The sequence below is a fragment of the Tauraco erythrolophus genome, chromosome 12 (assembly GCF_009769465.1).
Source record: "Tauraco erythrolophus isolate bTauEry1 chromosome 12, bTauEry1.pri, whole genome shotgun sequence".
Classification (NCBI taxonomy): domain Eukaryota; kingdom Metazoa; phylum Chordata; class Aves; order Musophagiformes; family Musophagidae; genus Tauraco; species Tauraco erythrolophus.
In genome coordinates, this window is record NC_141476.1 from 12,973,729 (window position 1) to 12,986,490 (window position 12,762).

At 40.6% G+C, this 12,762-nt stretch overlaps 1 protein-coding gene across 1 annotated transcript in view; it reads left to right on the top strand.

Moving 5' to 3' along the window:
* Positions 1-2,181: 2,181 nt before the first annotated feature.
* KBTBD12 (kelch repeat and BTB domain containing 12) overlaps positions 2,182-12,762 on the top strand; it is a 29,322-nt gene continuing 18,741 nt past the window's right edge. The window contains exons 1-3 of the mRNA XM_009978108.2: positions 2,182-3,251; positions 4,209-4,479; positions 7,307-7,457. Coding sequence (XP_009976410.1) covers positions 2,182-3,251; positions 4,209-4,479; positions 7,307-7,457 — 1,492 coding nt within the window. The remainder of the gene's footprint in view (positions 3,252-4,208; positions 4,480-7,306; positions 7,458-12,762) is intronic.

The window sequence follows — 12,762 nt, forward strand, 5'->3', positions numbered from 1 at the left end:
GCTTGGCCCACATTCAGACTGTGATATTAATGTTTTGTCTTCCAAATCAATTTTTAAAAGCTGGTAATAACCCAGATTCATTTCTCAGATGTGTTGCTTCTAGTATCAGATTTGGAATATGGGAAAAAATGATAAAATCAAGGAAATGCTAGTCTTCAAGCATGCCTGGCTTTTAATTTAGCGCTTAAACTGAGGAATCAATACAATTTGCTAAAATGGAATGATGACTACTTTCAAAAACAACTGAGAGGCTAAAAGAGTAGGTCTGAGATCGATGATACAGCTGTAGATTTCTTTTTCACCTGGGAAATACTGTGATATTTTTTAAAAATCCGTCTATCCAGAACTGAGAAATCTGAACTGTTTGTGAAAATATCTTTAGGTGAATTTCAAAGAATTTCATATGCTCGTTTTTTATGCTGATACCTATTTCTATGAAGCTAAGACTACTGTGCTTTCAAGATTTGAGAAAACCAGTTCAATCTGTTGCACAAGACCCTGACCTGCAAATATTTAGGCCAATGAGGAATGTCACTCATTTGAATAGTCTCTTTAAGCAATTCATAGCATATTGACAATGTGTTTCAAACATGTTTATACCACAGCTTTAGGACTCATTTATGTATTGATGATCCATGACATGAGTCCTTAATGCATTTCAGCAACAGAACTGTCTCAGTACCACCTTAGAGACAAAAACTGTGTTAAGGACATCCCTCAAGTGACGGGTAAACAACATTCTCCCATTGACAGCTTTGCCACTGTACCTCACATTCTCCAGCTTGCTGATCTGAAAGCCAGAGAGGTTCAGTAAAGGGCCTCGCGAAAAACAAAACCAGAAATGGGACCACGAAGTTCCTTCTGTTTTCCCCATAAATAAAACTAGAGGGCGTATGTGAATAACTATAATTTAATGAAAAATCTCATTTGAGGTTACAGTTAGTGGAACCAACACTCTGTGAATCTGTAGCACTTAAGCATCCTGCTGAGAAGTAGGAGAACAGCTTGAAAGCTGGCCCCTATTTACTAATCCTTTATCCCAAAGCAAACCAATAGCAACTCTGTAGAAAACAGTGACATACACTTTGGTGTGAAAGAGTAAAGAATCTGTCCAATTAGACCGAGTTGCTCCCTGTCAGTTCCATCACTGCACTTCAGGAGTGGAAGCTGCCTCTGCCCACAACATTGTCTTGACTCTCTCAGCTTGAAGCCTGGGCAGAAAGCTACTGGTGAAGTGGAGTACGATGGGGCAGAGACAAATCCGTTGGCAGAGTAACGAGGCAGCAGCTTTCTAATGGCTTTGCAAGGGTGCAAGCACAGGGCTTTTGAATCAAAACCTCTGCAAACTGGTAGCCAAGTCTGGTGGTAAGGCAGAGTATTAAACATCCACACGTACACTCACGCCTCTGTAAAATGCCAGTGAACTGGGTTGTACGAGTGGCTTTATTTCCCACCCGCTTTCCAGAGGTGTAGATCACTGTAAAAAATAATGAGAGAAGCAAGTCTAATGTTCTTCCATTTTTTCAGTCTTGTAAACCCCTTTTCTGAAGTCTCTGCTTAGACATAACTCCTAGTTTGAGAGCTGCTGTGAGCAGTGAAAAGGCACTACTCCATTCCAGCTGTCTAACCTAAGGGACTGTTGAAAATATAAGGTAATTTCAGCATCTAAGCAAGGAATAACGTCCTTCAGGTGCCTGTGAGAGACAAACCCTGAATAGCCAAGGGACTAAGGGCCTGACTTAGAGTTTATTAAAGTCAGTGAAAATCTTCCCCTCGATTTTAATAGGCTCTGGATCAGGATCAGGGAAAGGAGGGAGAAGGCAGCTGGAAAAGACTGTTTTGAAGGGAAGTCTCTAATTTTCTTTAAGTAATCACAAAACTTGTGGAGCGTTATTGAATATTGAAGATCACTTGAAGTGTCGATTTTATTTTTTTGTGTCTTGGAGACTTTGAGCCTGAGACCTCGAGCCTGAGACCTCACCATAATTTTACATACTTTTTATGCATTACTGATTTATATCACACCCTATGGAATGACTAGCTTTAGATATTAACAGGAATGTTCATTTGCCCATAAATTCGTTCTTACTGGACAATGTTATGCTTCTGCCTCTAGCAACATTCCTGATGAAGACCTTGAATTTTGAGAAGATTTGAAAACAGGCAGTTTGGACATCAACCATGGATCATAAGGCTGAGGAGAAAAGAAGGCAGCGCCATAGCTTGACTTTACTGGAACAAGTAAAGAGAATGAAAGAATCAGCAGAGATAATTGATGTTGTGCTAGTTGCAGAAGGTGAGAAATTCCCCTGCCATAAGGTGGTGCTGGCTGCCTTCAGTCCCTATTTCAAAGCCATGTTTACGTGTGGCTTGGTGGAATGCACACAGAGAGAAGTGGTGCTGTATGACATCTCTGCAGAGAGCGTGTCTGTAATACTCGATTACATGTACAGCGCAGATTTGCACCTCACTAATCAGAATGTGCAGACCGTTGCGCTCGCTGCGTATTTCATGCAGATGGAAGAAGTTTTCAGTATGTGTCAGAAGTATATGATGGACCATATGGATGCTTCCAACTGTGTGGGCATCTACTACTTTGCAAACGACATTGGGGCAGAAGATTTATCTGATCAAGCAAGGAAGTATTTATATCAGCATTTTGCTGAGGTGAGCTTACAGGAAGAAATATTAGAGATTGAATTCCATCAGCTGTTGACTCTCATAAAATCAGATGATCTGAATGTTTCCAGGGAGGAGAGCATTCTGGACCTTGTCATCAGATGGGTCAAGCATAGCAGAAAGTCACGTGTAGAGCACCTTATCGAGCTCCTGAAGCAAGTGAGGCTGGTACTTGTCAGCCCATCCTTTCTTGTGGAAGCCCAGAAGAGGAACACAATGATCCTGTGCAATTCAGAATGCAATGATATGTTTGAAGAAGCATTGAAAACCATCAAGCTATCCAACCACCCTTCTCTCAGCCTGCGATACGGCATGGAGACTACTGATCTCTTACTCTGCATCGGCAACAATTCTCTCGGCATTAGGTCAAGACACGGCAGCTATGCAGATGCCAGTTTTTGTTACGCTCCTGCGACACAAAAGACTTACTTCATTTCCTCTCCAAAGTATGGAGAGGGTCTAGGATGTGTTTGCACCGGTGTTGTCACTGAGAATAACGATATTATTGTGGCAGGAGAGGCCAGTGCCGTCAAAATGTCTAGACAAAAGACCAGGAACATCGAAATTTATAGGTGTGTACCCTCTGTTGGAAAATCACTAATTATTTAAAAAAATTAAATCCAAATAATGTTTCTGAGGACAAAAGAAGACTGTTAGACAAAGCATTCTTTACTTGAACCTTTTCCCAGAGATTTCAATTACTCTAATCAATTTTTCACAGTTGATCTTTATGGCACAATGAATTATATACATATAATGAAATTCTGATGCCTTTTCTCCTGAAAGAAGGAGGATTTACTGCAGCGGCATCTCTGTGTAGATGAGCTTGATTAGATCCTACATCAATGTATGTGGATTTTATATTCTCCTTACTCAAATCTCAACATTTTCCTAGGATCCTCTCTTCTAGGTCATTAGCAGGGGGACATGGGTCAAGTGAATGACTCGAAGAGTCCAGTAAGACAGAGATAACACTCTTCTCTGTTGATGTTGATGATAGTAATTAAAGGATGATGATTGATAGCTTTAAATTCTCATTCTGTTTTTCACTCATGTCTTTTTCAGATGCACCCATTTTAAAGAAAACCAGACACTTTCTAGATTAAAGACAAAGTTTAAAAATGGTGACAGCATTTTCAAATACAGATGCCTAAATTTAAGGAATCCATACTGAGACTGATGAGGTGGCCTTATTTTCAGCAGAGTTGAGCTCTCGCTCTTCCCACTAAATTCAGTGAAACTGTGATCGAACAGCACATGCAGAAATAAGGGATTCTTTACCTTAATTAGGGTCAAATATCTTCGAAAGGATGCCTAAAAATGCCTAAAATTAGGATCCCTCATACTAAAAATGTTTCATATTGCAAAAATTTGGCTCAATTTTATAACTTCTCTGTGAAGGAGAAAGCTTTTCTTATCATTGTATCATTGTCTAAATAAACATTGATGATGAAGGAGATGGATGTTTCAAAACAAGCTGATGGGACCTCAGTGAACCAGGGCATTTACAACTTTGGATTTTCCTACAGATACCACCAGCGAGGAAATCAGTTTTGGCACAGCCTGTGCACCACTCAGCTCCGTGAACTCTATGCCTTGGGCACTATCCATAATGATCTCTATGTAATAGGAGGGCAAATGAAAGTGAAAAATCAGTATGTGGTCACAAATTGTGTGGAGAAGTATTCCATGGAGCAAGGCACCTGGAGAAGCACGGCACCGCTTCCAGTGCCATTAGCCTGCCATGTGGTGGTGACGGTGAAGAACAAGCTCTACGTGCTGGGTGGATGGACACCACAGGTTAAGATATGTGCCAGTTATTGTGTTCGTTTGTGTACTAACAAGCAGCGTTGTGTAATTTTATGGTGCTTCTTGCATGGGAAAAGTACAGCAGTGATAACTGAAGAACAAATTGCTCATATTCCTCTGATTAAACATATTTGGTAGGAAAACCAAACAGGGTGAAGAAGAAGGATATCCATCTTATGCCATCCTCACTATAACTTTCTCTGGGAAACAGATTCCTTTAATCACTCCACATATTTGTTTCAGTTGCATTGCTTAGCCATGGAAAGGTTTAACAGGTATTTTCAGCAGGGCCACAGATACCATATTCAGTAGTACAGGGAATATACAGAACTATGGTACAAGGAAGATGGATGTCAGAAACAGTGCTTGCTCTCTCTGTTTCCTCCTAGTGCAGAAGATCTTTTGTGAGAGCGTAGCCCGTTCTTATTTACTGCTCAGTGCAGTTTAAATTTGAGCATTCGAGATAAAGCCCCACATTTACTTGACAATGAAGTAGAGCATCTGTAATCTTTATTGCCAACAGCAATATGTTCAGACTGTCATCACATCTCACTGGTTTGGGTTCTCTTGAAATAAATTACTGTTTAAAGTATTTAAAAGTGAGATAAATTCAGCAAACAAGATTTCCACCACTTTGAATATTTCGAGTGCAGGAGTCCCCAAGGGAGACAACAGAAAAATCAGAGAGTATTTCTGATACTGAAACAACTGAGCAAGGATATCTTGCTATTTAAAGAATTAAAATATGAAAACACTTAATGTAGAACCAATCTATCTGTTAAAAAACTTGAACTGAAAGATATGTTGTATAACAAAGATAGATGTTGAAGTCAGACAACCAGCTTTGTCTTTCTCAATAGTTCTCCAGAACGGATTGTAAGGGGGAAAAGTGGCTTAGAAGCACAAGTCAGGAATATTGAGCCAAGAATGGTTTTCAAAAAAATACAAGCACCTTGTAAACACCTGAAATGGATACTTGCTGACCAGTACTATCAGTAACAATACATGGGAGTCTGAGTTTATATATAAATAGGCTTGAAATTAGCATATTAACAGTAATTGATTAAAAAATATAGCTTTGTAAGATTAGAGTGTACCTGAACAGATCAGAAAAAAATAGCTAAAGCTCTCAAAAAAGTGCTCTAAGACCAACCCAGCAGAGAGTGCTGAATCTTTCTGGCACCAGATATCTCCCACACTCACCTGTCAGATGCAGTGATTGTATCTGTGGGGCTACCACAGCTGCACTGTGAAAGCAAATCAGTTCATCAAGCCAAGACTTGTCCCTGTCCTCAAGCAGCACTGAATGTTCTGTCAATCCTGAACAAATACTAACGACGCAGCATTGGTAGAGTGCCGTAAACGCATGTGTCCATTACTGGACAGAGATAAATACATGTTCCCTTCCCATTCAGGCTTCGCAATTGAAAGAAGACAAGACAAAGTCAAGCCAGGACATAAAATGACAGCTTAGGAGGGCAAGAGCTCGACTCACAGCAGCGTTGCTCCAGCTCAGCAGTGGTCTAGCCTCACTGATGCCAGCAGAATTTAAAACTCAAGTGACTCCAGCCTTGGTAACTGGGGCTCTTAAAATGGAAGAGAGCATTTGGTGAGGCTGAGAGGAAGGTTTCAGACCCTTGGGACAGAGAGAAGGGCTGCTGGATGCTACGTTTTCTGTACATAAAGAGCACAAAGTGAGCTCTGAGGTGAACGTTGCCACAAAAATGAGGTGGGATGTGAATTTACAGCATGACAAATGCCTGCTCCTAAGTATATGCCTGCTCCTAAGTATATGCCTACTCTGTGTTGAAAATACACAGCTTACCCCTCTTTCAGGGAATAAATTAGTGTTTCACACTTACCACAGAGAAAGAGCATGCCCTGGGCACTTACAGGGAGTAACCAAGGGTCTACACATTTACTTGCTGGTTTGCCTCCTACTGTCTTGTCTGTGACATTAGTGTTGGAAAGGTCTTTTGGGAAAGAAGAATAACAATCAAAGCAAGAACACATATAACACCATCACAAGTGAGCAAAGTATTTCTCTGCTTCTCACTCTCTACGTGAAACCTTTCATCCTGAAATATTTCAGGATCCTCCCCCCACAGCCCACTGCTTACATTCAAGGATGTCGTACTCAGAAAATATAACCTGAGTTCCCTGCATCATACGAGACAGGCAGAGAAAAGGGAAGAAGATTAGAGAGAACAAGAGGAGTAGGAGGGAGTATAAAAAGAGTATTATGGCAGCAAAGATATGGTGGGGGTTTAGGAGCTTATTATGAAAACTATTGAAGGAGAAGTTATAGCAGTTGAACAACATTACTCTGGTTAGGCTGACTAAATAAACGTGCAAATGACTTGAGAATAAGTTTTGTATATATATAGCCTGAGAAAGGCCAGCAAAGTATCTCACCGAGACTCACGGTATGATCTGAGTACCAGTGGGAATAGATTTCAACCATCAGCAGGAACCAAAAACGTCAGATAGACTGGTTTTCCCTCTGTTATTGTTAGGACTTTACAGCAGCCTTGTGAAAGAGGTACGTTCTGCCCATGAATGTACTTCTACTACCCAAACCCTCAGCTTTATTGCTGCAGAATATAGATGCCCTCTTATTCATCTGTCTTCTGCAGTGCACTCCCAGCCACAAGTCATGGGTGCTGTTAAACCCTAGTGAGTAAGAATCACTTCGCAGCTGTAATTGATGTGTTTATGTTATTTATCTGCTCAGCTGTCTGCTGTGATTAATTGCACGCAGGCGTGTGCAGAGGGCTCCAAATGTTGTATTATTATACGGCTGTCATATTTCATACAGACGGATCTGCCCGACGATGAGCCGGATCGATTAAGTAACAGAACGTTTCGGTACGACCCGGGCCAAGACAAATGGACAGAAGGTGCGCCGATGAAGTACTCCAAATACCGCTTCAGCGCAGCCGTAGTCAACAGCGAGATTTATGTCTTGGGTAAGAGGAAACAGATTTTTAACAGATAGTACCAAGACTTTTCCCTCTTTCTAGCAATTTGCCTCTGCAAAGGGAAATGTCTCACCCTTTGCTATGTATGTAGGACAAAGTATGTTGGACTAAATGGATGGTATTTTTCTAGAGTTATTTTTTCCCCATATCATTTCTTCCTTCTTTAATTTATATAGATTAAATTAAGTGAATGTTTAGTGTTCTGGATTAATGTAACAAAAGATACTTTGCTTTTTAAGCTGCTTTTCTTTGGAGTATCAGTGTGTACTATTCATAATAACAAATTTTAAAAGGTTGGTAGAGAAGCCTTGTTAGCACCATTTCACAGGTGAGCAGCAAAAAGCTAAGGAACATACCCAGCATCATGAAGGAATGGCGTAGGGAAAAAGAGAATTTGGACCTCTCAGTCAAAACCAACATTATTTGTGGATTCCGATAACATTCAATGAATCATTCTCTTCCACCCACCTCAATGCAGTCCATTTTTTTGAAAATCAAAATCTTTCATGTTATTTTTTGATTGAGTCTTCTCAAACTTTTGTTTCAAAACAGCATTTTGACCAAAAGTTTTAAGACTTTTGTGAAAGGGTCCAACAATTTCCTACCCCAAAATCTTTTGTCCCAAAATGATCTCCATCCATATTCTCAGTTCTACAGTTCACTCATAACATGACTCTTTTCCCAAAGACCATCCTTCACGGCCCCATCCAAACCTCTGTCCAAGCCAACAGAAAGAACATGATCTGTTTCTGAACACCAGCAAATACCTCAGGAGGTGGCAAGCAAGGGATTTTTCTGCAGATGTAAGGCAGGGAAAGGCAGATGGAGAAGAAAAGCATTGTGGGCATTGGGAATGATATGGGGAAAAAGTTGAAGGGACGTCTTGAAAGAAGAATAGGAGCCATAAAGGTGACTAAATGAAGTAGAGAAATATTATAGATAGGTGTATAACTGGAAAGTAGTTGAAGAAGTGGTGATAAAATGTCATACAATCAGTTAATCCACAGGTGGGCTGTGGGTTATTCATGCCCTTCCATACTCCCAGGGTCTCATGGGCAGCATCAGACATGAAGAAGGTAGCAAACACATCAGTACCTCAGGAACCTTCAATCCCTTCTGCTTCAAACTACTCCTGCTTACAAGCTTATCAAAGTGAACACAATAAATACAGTCTTATCAACTTAATACACCTCCTATATAAGGGTGTTCTGGTTTTATCTGGGTTGTCATATACCACGGATAAAGGAGAGTTTGTTCCTGGCATGTAATATAGAAAGTGTTTTGCAGGATGTGTATCCAAGAAAAGTGTCTTTGAAGTATAAGAGGAAAATGGCTTTAACACTGCATTTGTCGTCTTTTAGAGAAACTTCTTTCTCTTAAGTGGCTTGAGACAGGCCCATAGGCACAACCAGAAGAAAGGGTGAAAGATGCCTGTATGGAAAAGAAAGTTTTGCAAACAGAAAATCATTTCATTCTTGTCAAAGATTAGTGACAGAGAATGTCAGGATGCTGTTAAATAACGAGAGTGTTGGCTGCCCAGGTTCAAAGGTGATTTGGAACTGGAAATTCCATCCTTTGTAAAAGGTTAAATACATATAATTATTTATACTGACAGTGATTCTGTAACGAGGCAGCAGAAGCAGTCGTAATAGTTGGGAAGAGAAAAGCTGTATTCATGTGTTTCAGTAAGACTCGTTCTGAGATCAAGACCACGAATGCTGTGATGACACAAGAGAGTCAGGGAGAAAAAAAAAAAGAAACCGCCTTGGGATGCATGTGATAAAACAAATTGACAGTCTTCTTCACAGCAAGCCTGACACTGAGACAAGGAAAAGGAGCGGCTAATAAGAAAAACTGCATCCATTTTCTTCCCTCAAAATCTCACAAAGAAAGAAGCATATCTGAGTGATTACAGTAATGAAATGTACAGATTGAACACAAAGCACAGTATTAAATCTGAAAAGTGCCTGTTTAAATGGCATTGAGGAAAGTTCATGGTCTCACAGACCTTCACAAGCATTTTGCTAATGTAAAAAAAAGGAAAAAAGCATCATTTTATTATGTATAGCTGCCAGTGCTGCAGTATGCAGGGAGCTGAACATTGACTTGAATTCTTTCTTACATGCTAGCCAGTACCAATAATTTTGTTTGAGACAAAATCTTTGCTAACAACCAGATTAGTGAGTGGGCCAGAACAGGCTCTTGCTCTGTCTCCACCACTTTGTTGGTTCACACACCTTCCCATGAGCAGTCAGTCCTTGTTCAAGCAATCCTAAGGGAACCAACACACTTAATCCTGAGATTAACAATTTGCTGCACGGGACCCTTCTCTCTTGCCACTAAATGTAACTAAACATACATAAAGGCAGTGTTTGTTCTCAGTTTTGACAGTGTAAATCTGGAGTAATTTCACTGTAGTGAACAAACTTGTAATTTATACCAAAGGTAAAAGCTCACACGCTGCTACAGGGAGCAGATTTTTGAGAACGATTGTGCTATTTTTACCACTGTGTTTCTGAGAGTGACTCCGTTCTGATGCTCTGTCCACTCAAGGTGTAACTGCAGCAAGTGTAGACACGAATGAGTTACCATCAGGTAGCAGGAATATTGATTGCAGGCAAGATATTTTGACCTAGATATGAGCTGTTTTCACAAACTCCCAATTGCCTATTTTCACAAACCTTGCGAGGACTTTAAGGTCCATAAATCTGTAAAATTTGGTTGAAACTGATTAACAGGCCCAAAAGTTATGAAAGGCAAAAAAACCCCCAATGCAAATGCAGATACACGACACACATGTAGCGAAGGTAATTGTGTAAGTCTTGTTTCCTTAGGAAATCACATAATATTAGAACTAATTTTTCAATTGAATGACAAACCTGACACCAAGCCAAAAATTATTTGTCAACAAATTCTACTTCTGAATATGCTGGTTTAAATCCACCTTTAACTGTATGGGTGGAAATGAAGATTTGTCTGGTAAAACTGAGAAGACAATGTGGTTGGTAGATGTTAACCATCACAGTCTGAAAACTCTGTGAAAGAGTTAAAAGCATTTTCCAAGACCTCTCAAAATGAAGGAGCCATTTCCAAACGAATTCTGTTTGGAAACAGTGATACAGTCACTGATATTGGCATCTTATTCTGCTGATATCACACACGCCTCATCTCCGGCTGTAAACTCACAGTCGCCAACTGTAATTAAAACCTCACGCAGAAAAGCTACGTTCCACGGTTTATTTGTGGTGACAAGTTCTTGTTACCTTGTGAGTTCTCAGGCTGTTGGGCTGTGAGGTGGGTACAGTTTTCCTGTGGAAACAATTGCGATGGTAATCCCGGCGGCGTGAACAGGCAATCCATGGCATTGAAAGGACGGCAGGGAAAGTGTTCTTAATCTGGCCGATGTGGTACTTGATCACGCAGATGACATTCAGGAGAGAATGGGAATGGAAAGAACAGAGGTTGACAGTGACAGACCAAAGAATAGCAATTGTCATGAGGATGGTAAAACCACTGCAGGCTGTTCAAAGCTGTGGATCCCTCGGACGTCACCCTGCTTCACGAGGAGTGTGGGGCACTGTGGGAAGCTAGAAGCATGCTGTCAAGGGCAATTTGTGCAAAAAGTCACATTCTGAAGAGAATCACAGCTCATAGGTTGTCCTCATGTAGTGACCTCAGAGACATCTATGCTCAGGCATAATGACTAAGCTTTTGTGCTACAGATGAGAGAGGGACATTCGTGGAGTCTCTATCATTGCCATTTATACCCGTTCTCACTCCAAATGGGGGTTCCCGAAGGTGAAGTGTGTGTGCACAGAATTCGAACATCTAACAGGCTGCCATGCAGCCCCAGTCACAGACACTCAGCGAAGGGCCAATTCAGAAGCACGCCTGATATCAGTGCTTGGATTCCCACAAGCATCACCTGCTTTTCATATCATACTTGTTCCATATGTGGTGCACTGCCTCCATGGGCGTCCTGCAGTCCGCACCCACCTAAGAAGATTGACTGGAGGCTTCTGAGGGCAGAGGAAAGAGAGGGAGGGAGGCAAGGTAGAGCAAGGTAAATGCAAGATATCCTCTGTATGCCACGAGAACGAAGTCCCGCTTCCCAGAACTAAAAACAAGAAGTAAAGAAATATATAAGTCTAGCTGGATACATAAAGTAGTGTTGCAGAGAGATGAGACTTCTTTCAAGGAACTCTTGAAAACCAAGTCCTTAAACAAAATTTGTCAGCTCTTTCAGGCAGGATCTCTGTCTTCCTGTACAGTTCACATCGGTGTCTCCACATTTAGGATTAGGTGGGACTCTAGAGCATCAAGGAAACATCACTGCACTAAAAGTTGATGCTCTCTAATGTCTCTGATGTGTGACTGCAATTTCGATCATAAATATGAAGCAAAAAGCATAGATGGAGCACTACCTTTGAATAAGATGCAGTAGCAGACTCTTCGATATACAAGTCTAATTTTGGCTCACATCCATGTAGGTGTAAATCTGTAGTAAGCAGTCTGTTGATCTCAGTTGTGTTGTGTCAGATTCATTTTGTTCTAACCCAGATCAGATTGTGATGCTTAGCCTTTGATGTGTTAATTTCTGAAAAGTCCTACTGGCACAGAGCAGAGAGTACGTAGTCACTGTCCAAAAATTCTTCCCAGCCTAATTGCCCTCTCCAGCGTGTAAAGCCCTAATGAATTAAATGGAATTATTCTAGAGTCACACTGATGGAAGGAAAATGAGAATAGATTAGAGTTTTTGGTCTGAGTAATAGCATTGCTCAGGAACCTGTACCATGTGTCTTAATCAGCAATCCTGCAATATAATTGTCTGTTTGTTGTGTAATGTTCCTAGAGAATCTTATGCTATTTATACAGTGTACATAATTCTCCTAAGTAAACGAACAGCATTTCTTAAGGCTTAAAATCCTTTCTCCTATTCATCCCATTTGACTGGTCTTAGCTCTTTCTCTCCATATTTTCCCAGGAACATAACTATATTCGTTGGAAAGCCCAAGAAAGAGCAGTATTGTGTTCTTAATGACAGAGGCAATTGAGACACTTTTGGAAGAAAACCAGATGGGAGGGCTCTATTTAAGGTCATGCATTTTAATCTCTTGCTTAAAAAAATATCCTTTCCAGCTAAGTCTCTGAAAACTCATTACAGCCAATGGACAAATTAGGAAAATTTATCCAAATGAATCCATTTGAACGCTATATTCATTAGCTTATGATAAAACAGATTCAGTAGAACGACTGTCTCTGAAATACAGGTCACTGGTAACAAATGTGGTAT